The 13,762-nt window shown below is 43.7% G+C and overlaps 1 protein-coding gene across 9 annotated transcripts in view; it reads right to left on the bottom strand.

Moving 5' to 3' along the window:
• Positions 1 to 13,762, bottom strand: part of LOC139110424 (collagen alpha chain CG42342) — a 126,546-nt gene that overhangs the window by 15,639 nt on the left and 97,145 nt on the right. For 8 of the 9 annotated variants that reach the window (XM_070670224.1, XM_070670223.1, XM_070670218.1 and 5 more), the window contains 8 exons: positions 13,598 to 13,703; positions 3,657 to 3,745; positions 1,752 to 1,841; positions 1,626 to 1,670; positions 1,497 to 1,523; positions 1,280 to 1,315; positions 670 to 774; positions 63 to 107 (listed from right to left, as the gene is read on the bottom strand). In XM_070670224.1, coding sequence (XP_070526325.1) covers positions 63 to 107; positions 670 to 774; positions 1,280 to 1,315; positions 1,497 to 1,523; positions 1,626 to 1,670; positions 1,752 to 1,841; positions 3,657 to 3,745; positions 13,598 to 13,703 — 543 coding nt within the window. Of the gene's footprint in view, positions 1 to 62; positions 108 to 669; positions 775 to 1,279; positions 1,316 to 1,496; positions 1,524 to 1,625; positions 1,671 to 1,751; positions 1,842 to 3,656; positions 3,746 to 5,289; positions 5,417 to 10,146; positions 10,236 to 13,597; positions 13,704 to 13,762 lie in introns of all 9 variants that reach the window. The other variant, XM_070670227.1, reaches the window with a different exon arrangement.

The following is a 13,762-nucleotide window of genomic DNA, read 5'->3' as shown; positions in this document are numbered from 1 at the left end:
CGTGTGCGTGTATATACGTGTGCGGGTGCATGCCGCGTGTAATCTGGAGAGAAAATACGTACGGGCAGTCCCATCGGACCAGGATCCCCTTTGGCACCCTTTTCTCCCTGTAACGTAAAAAAAAAAAGACCGATGCGTGAGAACGAGCTTGTCCGCATCGCGACGGTGTCGCGCGAGCAAAAAGATCATCTCAAAAATCAGTAAAGTAAATGGGTTCACCCTTGGAGTCATATCGCGATTATTTTTACATTCGAAAAGTTCTCGTATCTGCCCGACGCGAATATCTTTCCCGATTTTATGATTAATTTTTTTATTCAATCTTAATATCGTCGTGAGATTAACAAAAGATTAAAATGATAAAAAAAAATTCTTTTGTTCACTAGAATTTAAATTATAATCTGGATTAAAAAAAAAGTTATTTATTATTGCGATCATAACAGAAGTAGTATAACAGGTGAATAAAAATATAAAGCTACAGTTGAGTTAGATGTGTAAAAGGCTTTCATGGTTTTGCGCATGAAACGATGCAAATATACTCTGTTATTCGATGTCTGCAGTTTCGGAGAGAGAAATCAACATTCGTTTTCCATCGTGCAAACGCGAACGCGCGTAACTAATATGCTTTTATATTTTATATGCATGAACAACAGATAGATAATGGTTACTGACAGAATCGCCTTTGGCGCCATCGTGTCCTCTGTCACCCTTGATCCCAGGTGGTCCCTGTAGTCCAGGGGTACCTGCGGGTCCTGGAGGTCCAGGCGGTCCCATTATCTACGCATCGACAAAGTTATGAATCAATATACCTACACTTATTGACTCGGAAAAGACCGCTTTTCCAAATAAATTTCAAATTATAAAATTAATTATAGATTCTTAATAATTTATTATTAAAAAAGAAAAAAAGAAATATAACTATAAATATACTATAAACTTCTAATGATGTACAACTTCCAGCATGAATAAATATCGTGAAATCAAGAAAGGAAAAACGCCGGTTTCCTTGATCATTTTTACGGCTTTAAATAAATCGTTTTATAATCGTCATAAATCGCGCCGAAAAAGCGTTTCGTAACTACATAAAACGGGACCATAACGAAACGCAAAGTCGATACGGCAATAGCGACATGATCGTAAATTTAAAAGCCGATTGAACAAACGATATGAAAGCAGCGTGATGCTGTTGCCTATATTTTTTTTTTACGGTCCAAACGTTATCGTATATCGCGTAAATAGCAGATGTATGAACAAGACAACGCGCTTTCGCGAGATAACTTACCACTTCTCCGGCATTCATCTCGAACGTGCCGTCTCCCTGCGAACAAATGCGTATTCCCCGAATATATACATGTTGCATTATTATCTCGTTGCATGCTACTCGATATTTAATTGTAAGAATTCCCTTTCGCACATCCATTCTCGATCAAGAGCGATTTCTGTATCGCGCGATCAAGAATAAAGACGCGAGGGTATCTCGAATACGAACGGTCACGTACCTGTCTTCGCCTGAGCTTTTTGTACTTCTGCGAATGGAAAATCGATGTCCCAGTTATGAAAAAAAATTTTCATTTTATCGTAAGACTCCGTCTGATAAAAATTCGTTACTTAATACGTGGGGTACTCACCGACTCGCCTTTTTCTCCCTTTTCGCCCTTCAGCCCAGGGTAGCCCTATATTTAGACAGATTTATATTAGACAAAATATTTATGATAGGAATAATCGTCGAAGCGCCCTTAGAACCATTTACGTACCGGTGGGCCGGGTAAACCAGGAGGTCCCATAAGGCCGGGAGGACCAATATCGCCGTAGTCACCCTTTTCGCCTTTAGGTCCAGATACTCCCTAAAAATACGAACAGCGATGACAAACTGTTAGATACATTTTTTACTTAATTTCCTAAAGAATTTTCCTCGTGTTGTATAAATCCACGGATATTAACTAAATTCAATACATGATACTTGATACATGATACTTGAAATATTATACAATACAATTCAATTGATCGCAATTGTGTTAATATAATATTACTAAATCGGATTCGGCTTAAAATTGCACGTATAAAGGCCTTTTTAATCGGGCCACTTGTCGGGCACAACGCGGCTGGCTTTTTTAAGACAGGAGACGAGTGTAACGAATAGATAGGCGCGGGGGGAGAGGCGGGGGTGAGAGCGAGCGCGAGCGTACGTGCCGCGCGCTAGGTATTTTCCCCCACCACTCCCACTCTCGCTCTGTCCTTCTCCAGCGGTCGCGCAAGCACACACGTAACACGCACTGCCTAGCGAGCACATGTCTCCGCGCCGGAAGTAATATTCGTTTGCGTATTGCGTACAGCGAAAGCCGCCCGGTACGATAACTATCTTCTTCTTCTCCCTATTCTCTGTGTGAGGAGAGCACGTGTGAGTATATCTCCTTTCCGTAAAACAAGTTGTATCCTTACGCGTTCGTCTCTCCGAAATGATCTCTTTATTTCACATGTGCTGCGTAGCTCGCGGAGCTTTAATTAATTATCCGGGCTTTCTGTTTGCAGATAACCGGGAGGGAACCAGCGAGGACGAAGTTGAAACGGTCTAACAATAAGAGGAAGCTGGTCACTCAGACGGGAGGCTGCCTGATATTTTGAGAGGAGGAGGAGGCCATCGGGCATCCACGGAGCAACTCCAGAGGTAAGAATCACTTTTGCGAAATACAAATCTAATAGCTTATCGTAATGGAAAATTTTATCTTTAGTTATTTAATTGATATACCGTTTAGAAGCACGTGCATTCTTCTTGTAAAATTAAATAGCATCTCTATAATTTAATTTAATTTCTTTTTTGTTACAGATCGACGCAGCTGCACCCACCGTCGTGTCTACAAGTCTCGTCACCGCCGATTAACAATTATACGAACCGCAGTCGGTTCGTCGGCCGTTCCGGGAGTTCGTTAAGTAGTCGGTCGGCATTTTTTCATATACGAATTTTTTCTAAACGCGAGTGCCAAACGTGGGACGCGCGAAAGTGATCATAGTAAATTTTCGCGATTAAAATCACGGTCGGAGTGTTCGCGAGTTACATGTGCGCGGAAGGATGACTCTACACGTCCCATCTGAGAGGAGGAGCAGGCCCGGGACGGGCATCCTGCATCGGCGGAGCAACTCTTAGGTGAATATACATTTTTTAAAATAAAATATTAAGGAAAAACTTTTACCTTTTTTTTTTTTTTTTTTAATTAATATTATGAACCAATTTACATGTCTACAATAATATATTTCTTTTTATGTTACAGCCACCGGCAGAACTCATCAACTCCGCTGATGCTCATGCAGATTGGTAAGTCGAATGACTTTTTTTTCGTAGTTAGTTGTCGAGTCTCTTGAACCGATAACACGTCGTCGATCGTAGATCAATTATAATGACGCCCACGAATTGGAACCGTTTGAAAAATAGCGCACGCGAAGCGTAAGGGTTACACTTTCGAGTTTTTTTTTTTTATTTTGTTTCAACAATCGCGATGGCGTAAAATATGTCGAACATTATGCAAAAGTCCGAAAGAGATATTAAATTTTCCCACTATCTGTGTAAAACACAGCGACCCCGCGACGTATCTTGAATATTATATCGTAAGGGGCGTGAGACGAGGAAATTTCTGGGAACCATTTCTCATTTGCGTTCCACTTACCGGTAATCCGGGGGGTCCTTGGATGCCGGGATCGCCGTCGGTTCCGTTGAGCCCTGGCATGCCCTGCAGTCCCGACTCTCCCTTGGGCCCTGAAAGCGAATTTGCCGGCCATGAGCCCGCTTGTGCTCACCAAAGTTAGATTAATTCGCGCGCGAGAGCGCGATCGATGACGCCCAGCAATTTCGTAAACGCGCACGTGGCAAGAAATCCCCCGCTGCCCACTTCGCCTTCCTTCCGTCGTTTTTCCGCCTTCGACTTCTCATTTTGCCGCGAGCGATGCCGCCCCGCATCGGGAATACTTCCGACGTGTTTATCGTGTCTCGGCGGAGCGGCTTACCCGAGAGATACCCAGCAGAGACTGGGTTTATGGTCGATCTAAATATCGGGGGGATCTTTAAACGCTCGCGGATTTTTGCAATAAATTTTTAATATAAAAATAAATATTTTAACAAGTATATCGATAACAAAACAGGCTAGTTAGATACGTTTGCAAATTTTAAAGCGGTAAACCGATAAAATATTGTCGATAAGTGATGAATTTTATATTTTCTACCGGTACCTTGATTGATGGTATAACAAAGCATTTATCAGAAGACTGTCACTCCTCAACGTTCGTCGTTAAATCCGCGGTAATAGTCGTGACGCGAATTGCAATAATAAATATCGATTACCCGATGGCCCTTTTAGAAAACAAACGTTTAATTAAATATCCACCTCGATACGAAGCGGATTAATATTTAATTTCCCACCGAGCGAACGGCGTTATTAACTTTCGATTAAAATTTTTTGCGGAAGACGAAGCCGGCGCGCTATATCTGGAGGACAGAATTGAGGGCACAGCCTTCGAATTCTTTCCCCCGGGAACTGGCGCGCGGGGGGTCGTTTTCAAGTTTCGGGAGGGAACTTTTCGAATCGTTTTGCTATTACATATCTCCGGAAAGTTAAACAAGAAACCCGAACTGATCTCGCGCCCGCGTTCAGTGGACCCGCATTATTCTCTTTATGTTTGCATAATCAAAATAGGATTTTTTAACATCGCGCGCACCCCGCGTACAAACTCATTCCGAAAAAGTGAGATATAATATTATTCTTTCGTGCACTTAATGCAAAAATATTCGGAAAAAAGTGCGATACCATTGACGATCCACTGAAATTAAACGAACCGCGTGACGAATATCGAACCGTTAATTTTTCTAGAAAAAAAAGAAAAAAAAAAAAAATTCCAATACACCACGATACTTAACGTTTCTCGTCGCGCTAACGAATCGATGTTGCAAAAATCAACTGAGGCTGAGAAAAGAAAAAAAAAATAAAAAAACTTAGCGATAACGCTGACTGTTCGGCAGTATTATCGGCGTCGATCGTGTATCGCGTTGCGAGAGAATACGTAGCTATTGCTATTAAATGGAAACCCGGAAAAAGATTACGCGATCCCCATAATTTTGGGATTTTGTAAGGGGCAAAGAGGTACGGTTGGAAGTTACGAGAAAAACCGCGGACCTCCTTCGTGGTAAGGTATCTCACGAGGAGTAAGAGAACGAACACGGTCGTTTTTTCGGCGCTTATCCCCCGGTCTTTTACCGCCAACTTTTCCTCGCCGCGCCGCGGTAGAATGGCTTTCGTGGTAATCTACCTGGTGAACCCGCATCTCCCATGGCGCCCTTTTCGCCCCGGTAACCCCGTTCACCGGGATCACCCTTCGGACCCGGCAGGCCGGGGGCACCCTTCGCCAATGCCAAACCGCTCTCACCCTTGAAACCCTACAATGATACTGTAAGGTCAGATCCAACCAGGTCCTCCATGTGCGCTGTCAATTTCTTTTTTTTTTAATTTGGTCATAATTGCTTCTATAACGAAGCGTTATTTTGTCTTCGTTCAAAGAGGGAGGGGAGGAGAGGATGGTATCTCGACATCTACGTCAATTATTCGGATCATCTTAGCATCTCGCGTCCAATTAAATATTCACAATTACTTTACTCGTGATATCTACAAATTTTTCGAAAGAAAAAAAAAATTAAAATATTAAGATCGTCCAGCTACTTTTGCACTACACAATAAAACACACTTGCAACTACAATTAGACAAATATCAATGTGTAATACATCGTGACGTAGACAACGACCACTAATACTCATGCGAACTACGGAGGGTTTGTTAGTCAGGGTTCAAATTTAGTAGAAAATTGAGGACTACTAGTATTTCTCTTTCTCTCTCGCGCTACACGATAACATCTATAATTTACAGTCTGCCCTCGTGGTAATTACAACCTGTGGAGCCGGTCCTACTGTACTTAATAGGCTCCTTTCTTATTCGCAAAACGCAAAAAGGCGTCCCATAAATTCTGAATTACTATGTATTGGCAATTCCGTGCATTTACACGGCGGTAAAAAGTTTTAATTTATACGCGCTGTTAAAACCGAACGTGGTAATTTACACCTCGAAATATTAATATGACGGAAACAACAGAACTTTCTAAAAGTTAATAATTATAATTTCCAAATGTGGTTTGCCGGGAAAAAAACTATGCGAGAGAGAAAGAGAGGGCAAAACGAAAGGCAGGGCCGAAAAAAATTATTAAATTAAAAACAGGTAAAATTATTAATGTCGCGGATAAAATGAGGAGAGTGAGAAAGAAAGAGAGAGCGATATCGTGGTCGCGACAGTATAAGCTACATACTTTGAAGGGGTCTTGAATACTTACGCGACAGCCTGCAGGCGCTTGCGATCGCCGGTTGATAGGGTTGCGAGAACCTCAACACAACAACAAGCCGGGGGTAGTAGTGGTTATTAGTGATTAGTGAATCGAACCGATACACGGAGGAGAAGTAGTGAGGTGGTGTTACTCGCTACATAAACACAAATTAGTTACACAAGCTACGTACACTACGCGCCGAGGATCGCTACTCACTAATTATACGCACACAGACACACATACACGCGCGCGTACGCTGTCAAAAGCGCTCGATCTCGCCCCCGTCATCTCGAAGGGCAGTAGCGAACGCGACGGACATCTATACGGTTGTCCAAGCAAAAAATATCTCGGGAATCCTCTCAGGGTTGATTTTTCCTTCGCGAAACAGTCGAAAATATTTGCTTCTATGTTGGAAATTTTTAATTGCAATATCAATATTAAATTAAATTTCGTTACGTCACGTCTAAATTAAAAATCTGATAAAAGCCAACTTTAACAGTCGTTTGCAAAAAGGATTAAAAAAAAAAAAATCAACTCCATATTTAGGCGGAGAATCCAGCTCCGAGATATTTTTGAATAAGATTGGCGCACCTTGTATGCGTTAAGTATAGGTAGACGTATACTTTGACGTAGCTTTGCAATCGGGACGCACGCAGCGCATCCGGGACCAAGCATTTGCGTCTCGTTAAAGAGGCAAATCGAGCGGACGGACGAAGTTGCGAGCGAGCTTGCTTTGTGGTCGAATGGCGAATTTTACGGTTCGGTGGACCGGAGTTAAGTATCGCGGGCGGACGCGTGCATCCGCGAGTTTACCGTCGTGGGTCGACCGCGAAACTGCAGCAAAACTGCCAAAGTTGCTCCGAAGCGTAACTCTCAACGTTCGAAACCGTCTATAGAAGCCAAGTTACAAGAATTGCATTATATTTCGCGCGTTTAATCGTGTTTCTCATTTCTCGATGTACGCGTTCCTCTTATTCGCGAAATTATTTCGAAATTATATCACGATGCTGTAACGTCGCGGGAAAAATTTGCGAGAACAATAGCAATTGTAAAAACGCGTCTTAAAAGTCAAAATGTTAATTAAGAGAGAATTAAATAAAAAGTATAATTTACCGCGATTTTGTACATTTACTTTTCTGTTAGAAAATGAAAAAGTCATAGATATATTCATTTTCTTCTTTTCATTAATTTATTAATTTATTAGTTTCTATTAATATTTCACGCTGACTGATAAAAAGTTCGTTAAAATGCCAAATGAGGAACTTGGCGAAATTAATTTTCCTTGCCAAACCAGAGTAAATAATTTCATCGATAACATTACATTGCGAAATCACGTTCGATAGACAATTTGAAGCCCGTTAAATGCCACCGTGGTCACCTACGGTCAGCGCAATCATGTCCAAGTGTTTCATTAATTTTCGATGCGACCACGAGCGCTCAGGAAGTTACATGTTATATTCGCGGATCAATAGGGTTAACGGCGTCAACGTAGTTAACGAGCGAGTACGCGTATCAAGGAAATTTTACTCGATCTTTACGTGATTAGGTAATCGTCGCGCGTTTTCAACTTGTGACGTTGGCCGGTCGCGAGATCCGCGGCGAGCAAAAATGTCCGGAGACGCAGCGTGTGGTCCACGTTTGCAGCAGCCGTCGAGAGTTACAATCACTCGGCAGATCTACGAGTATACTTACTATGAACCCGAATAGAGCAGCACGCCAAGCTCTTAGGCGCACTAGTTTACAGGTGTTAGGCGCGTAGGCGTGTAATTCGGCCGGAAGGAAGAACGCTTTAAGCCCGCCACCCCTTGTTCACTCGCTCGCTTGCTTTTGCCAGCTCACAGTCTGTAGTTCGCGAATGTCGCTGTGATGCGCACGAACGCGTTGAGACGATCGACGCCTCGACGTTCGCGCGAGGAATTAATTAAAAAATAATCAGAAAGAAGAGAGAGAGAGAGAGAGAGAGAGAGAGAGAGAGAGAGAGAGAGAGAGAAAGAAAAAGTTAGGGTGTGAAAAAACGGGGAATCCGAGGGGAAGCCTCGGATGATACAATATGGGTACGTGTTATTTGCTGCCACCAACGTTTCATTTTTTTTTTCCTATCTGCTTTCTTTTCCTTTCCTGTCGGCTATTCTATTTTTTCTCTTTTTACTTTTTTTTATTTGCTTTTTTATGGGACAGACAAGTCCCGACAATCGCTCGACGTACGTATGCAATTCCGAGAATGGACACGGGCGGCCGAGGAAAGATCCCAAAAAAAGCGCGAAAAAAATATCACGTGTGACGAGAGATTATATACGCGGAGTTTGTAAATCGAATGATGCGACTGCAGCAATATTGTCGAACAATGAATAACGTATGAAATATTCCGCGGACAATTTTAAAAAATGTATGAACTTGTCAGACTCGACGTTACTCCTCGATTCCGTTCGCTCGCATCGAAGCATCGTCGTTCCCGTTAATTCACACCGCGGTGGAATTTCTCGGCGTTCAAAACTAGAACAAAGTAATTGAAATTCATCTCGCGTTCTTTCGTCGCCGTTTCTTCGCGCCGGCATTCCGTCGTGGATGCAAACACCCTCTCGAAGAGGATTACAAATCGGCGAGGAGCTTCCCTCGGCCCGTAACCGTAACCGAGTGACGATGCTGTTCGGCTGCAGTTTATTCGACGATGCAAATGTGACGGAGTGACGTACGTGCTCATGCTCGCGTGACTGCGTGAGGAGTGCCGTGCCGTGCTTGCGGTTCGAAGCGCTTCGCGACGATTTGCCGCTCCATTTTAGGGAGAGACCTCGGAAAGGAATCACAAAATCTAATATTCCGCGAGAAAGGCGCGAGACGTCGGCGAAAGTAGGACGCGAGAGGCCAAGGAGGCGATAACAAAGAGCGGAGAAAAAAAAAAGGAAAGAAAGAGAGGTCGAACGTTTTTTTGCACGAAAAGAAAAATTACGGCGTTTGTTTCCCGCGGAGAATTATTTAATCGGTAAAAATAGAAAGACGGTGATTGAAATCTTGAGCAAAATCGAGCGCAATTTCAAACTTAAGTTTATAGAGAAATTTAATGTCACGATTCATCGAATTGTCTCCAAGCAAAAACAGCTTGATCAGTTCTTTTATTAATTTCGCGAGCTTGTTTTCGATAATGTTTTCGTGAACAATATCGAGATGTAAATGCAATGCGGAATCCGCTGTTCCGATTGCAACGCGAGATTAGGAGCGTGTCGTAATCGAAAATATTAAATCAGGCATGTCCGAGTTCGCGCGACGGAAATATCGTTGACGCTATAAACACTCTGTCCACGTGTACCTATATATAGACACGGTCTGGCGTGTTGTAACGCAATGTAAAAAAAAAAGAACGCCGTATCCCACGCGGAAGAAAGCCACGGTTGCGTCATGCTACGCGCAGGGATCTAAATGGTGACATTCAAGTCGAGAAGCATGCGGTTATCAGCGTCCGAGGAACGTGAGTGTCCGATGTACTTTGCTACCATGCAAAAGCATGCACACATCATGCGGGGACGCGGGACGCAAAGGGGGGTTCAAGAGGGCGCGGGATATTGAGGAACAGATTGGATGGACCATTCTTTTTCTTTCCTTTTCTTTTCTTTCTTTCTTTCTTTTTTTTTTTTTTTTTTTTTTTTTTAATTTCTTTCTGGTTCCTGCTACGTTCGGATTCAATCAACGGATAACGGGATCGGTCGAATGGTCTGTTGGAGAAAGGATAGGTGGACGATCGTATTGGGGGGGGTTGATTTGGTCGATGATCGGCGGCGGTCGGAGGACCTTGCTGAAGCTTACCCTCTTCCCTTGCTTTCCCCGAGCACCCTTGTCGCCGGGTAGGCCGGGCGGTCCTGTCGGGCCCAGTTCTCCCTTCTCGCCCGGGGACCCTGCGTGCCGTGCATAAGATGAGACATGGTGCTCGCACACCACGCTGGCTCGTCCGCACGCACGCGAACGAGCCGCGCGGGATTTCCGGGAGTCCACGGCGCTTTTCGAAGACTCCCCTGCGTCTGATCGAACGCCGAGCGGCGTTCGACGGGTCGCGTGATCGACTTTTACGGAAGCGAATGGTCCGAAAGAATGTAGCTCGCGGCGATTTCAGAACGAGGCAAATTACATAAGAATTTCACGACGAGGCGACTCGACCGGCGATAAATGTTGCGACGTAAGCTCGACCGCGGCATATTATCAATCATAACTTAAGCGGCGGAGAATTACGGCCTGTCACGCGTGCGACTAACATTTCCATCTGTAACGACGTATTTAACCGCGGCATCTTTTCCAGCTGTTTTTCTATCGAGAAAATTTTGATTTGTCGCGTCCACGGTTCTCATATTGAAATGACGACCAGCAGCGTAATATGCCACAACAAGAGCGATCAATTATTCCGTAACGCGACAAAAGGAACTTCTGCGTCCGTATAATGAGGTTTTCTTTCATTTGCTCGCCAGTAATGGAGTGACGTTAATCACAATTTCCGTATCAATAAATTAGTAATTAATAAATATTTTATTCGTACGAAATTTGCATTCCTCTATTTACTTGATTTACTTTTCTATTCACTTCTATTTACTCTGTGCCAAAATTTTGTCGAAAAAAAAAAAAAATAAATTTTTAATTCGTTTATCTTCCCTTCAGCGAATAATATTCGTAAACCCATATGGTCCGTTAACGCGCGATATTTCAAAGCACGAGCTGCCTTTTCTTTCTCGTTCTGTGTCTATATACCAAAGTCACGCGTTTTGCATCTGCAAAAATTCCCACGTGCGCAAAACGAATTCGAGGATCGCGCGAGCGAATCGCGCCGTGCAGAGTAAATACACCGTGTGGCGCACGTCGTTGATTCTAAAATACGACTTTGTACAATATCGACAGTAGCTTTGTACAATACCCCGGGAGTTTCCGCGACTCCGCGCTTGTTGCAGTTCGTGCCATGAAATTGCGAGACGGATTTGTATGTGGCTAAATTAATTCTGTCAGGCGCGCATGTATAATGCCCGGAAACGTTGTTACTCGTTCCTAGCGCTCCTGCTGTCGTCGCACAACGGTATAAAGACGGATTAGCGTTCGCGTAATTTCGTACCGTCGAATACATCGGACTCGTAGCTCGCTAGCCGCGCATTTCGCGACGTTGTCCTCGACGCGATCATATCGCCGAAGCTATCTTATCAACGGTAAATTATTTTTTCGCACGAGATAGCAAATCCGCGTAATACCCTCCGTCTAAAACTCGCGGAATCTAAAAAAAAGAAAAATAGAAAGGAGATTTAATCCGATCCTTCCACCGAATCCCATTCCAAGTCTTCAGCTTCGTTATATTTTTTGTTAGGATATAACTGACTTTATCTCGAGACCTTATCTAACCATCTTTTATTAGAAATGACGGCACCGATACCATTCGGATCGAACGAATTGATCTTCGTGACACGGTCATGTGTATCACGGCAACCGAGCGAAACGTATAATTTCCGGCGATCGTTTCGATAATCTGATTAAAGCTGAATGTTGCAAAGGTTTAAACGAGCGTGCTTAAAATTGTTTTCGTGTTTTTCCGCGATTCTCACTCAATTATAATTACGAAACTCTCGCGGATCAATCATGTCGCTCTGGGGTAACTGATACTCGCGACGCTTCTCCCGATATCCGGTGTATCACGGTCAACACGTCGCGCTGTAAACGGCCGTTTACGAGTAACGAGATCGGATTCTGAATACGTCCGCGATCGTAAATCATTTTCTCGCCGTCGCCGCGCAGTATGGCGCGCGAACATTGACGAACGACCGGGTCGTGAGATATTGGCGCAAAGCGGAGCCGGAGATTTTTTTTAAGCCGGCAAACGCATTCTTCCTAGCCGCGACGAGATACTCTTTGGGTCCCCGCGCGATCAACACCGTGCCCTGGGACCGCGCATTTATTACCCTCTACACTATTCACGAAAGGCGTTGCGCGTGGTAGCTCTAGTCTTGTAACTTTAAGCAGGGCTGAATTTTTTACGACGCCGGATAACTCGGAATTGTCGTGACATTTCCCGGAGGGGACAGATTTCTCGGCCACACTTAGAAGTGAATCTTTTCTTTTTCCTTTTTTTTTTTTTTTTACGGAAACTCCACGTCGTGACGTTAGCGCCGCAAAATCTGTTTGACGAGATTTAGATCACGGAGTAATTCAACTTTATGACGGAAAACTACAGTTTACTTGTGCAATTTTTCAATCCGCTTCACATTACACAGATACACAGCCCGTTGACCTAACGCGTGACTACGTAATCTGCCTTTAGCGTAATATCGAACGCGACGGCACTTGAACGCGTTTAAACAACGTATTTAATTCTGTTTTAATTTTATCACAGAGATACCCCCGTCGATTTTCGAAATTATTTTTGTAACAATTTAAGCGCGTGAGTTTCGCGTGGTGCAAACGCGTAGCGTAGTTTTTTGGCGATGTTCCTCGAGGACACTCAACTCCCGAAGGGTGAATGTCCGCGCGGGACGAGTGGCGTAGAAAAAAAAGGAGGCTCGCGCGAATGGCAAAGAAAGATTTGCTCACGGCCGCATATATTACTACACGGCGAGACGTAGCACGTGTATACGCCCACCATATAACCGTGCGATCGCCTCTCGATCCTCTCGAGGAACCTGCACGATCATCCAAGTCAAGATTTCCTCGTCAAACATTTCCGGGTTTTCTTCGCCCGAGGTTACGCCGGCGCGCAGAGATAATCGATTCACGGATGAGTGGCGGCATCCGTGTTCCGATTCCGAATGATTGCGCACGACCAACTCGATCCACTCGTGAATCACAATACTAATGATCTCTTAATCGCGCGCTGCCCCATCGAAGGTATTCGCGGCGGGATTGCAGAGTGGAAGATTACAGCATGTCGAAGTTAACAAATTAAATAAATTAAATAAATTAAATAAAACTGAATAGAACGCGACGAATCGGTAAAACGTATAAACTGGAAATGCAAAGTACTGTCGAGAAAATGAAAAGTAAACGCAATTAAAATGAGTAATGAAAAAAAAAAAACAGAAAAAAAAATAGTATAAACACTTAGTCGTGTGTATCACTTTCTGATACAATTAGGAGAAGCTGCAATATCAAATTCAAATGAAATGCCGACGAAATAAATAATTTACATAGAAGGCTCGTAGAGAGTTACCGCTCTCGCATTCCTCGTGGGGATGCAATTGACGTGTAATGTTTAATCATTTATTTCGTATGCAGATTATCTCGTTTGTATGCTTACCAGGTGGTCCTGGTGGACCAGGTGGGCCTTCGAATACTCCGCTCGGAAATTGTTCGCCCTTCAAGGTCGTCGTGAAGCCCCGATCTCCTTTATCGCCCTTGTCACCCTGTTGAAAGATAAACTTTCGATGACGCTTTCTGATACTCGTTACGTATTCACACAGAC

The sequence above is a fragment of the Cardiocondyla obscurior genome, linkage group LG20 (genome assembly GCF_019399895.1).
Source record: "Cardiocondyla obscurior isolate alpha-2009 linkage group LG20, Cobs3.1, whole genome shotgun sequence".
NCBI lineage: Eukaryota > Metazoa > Arthropoda > Insecta > Hymenoptera > Formicidae > Cardiocondyla > Cardiocondyla obscurior.
The sequence above is the reverse complement of the archived record's forward strand: the minus strand, read 5'-3'. Positions and strand labels throughout refer to the sequence as shown.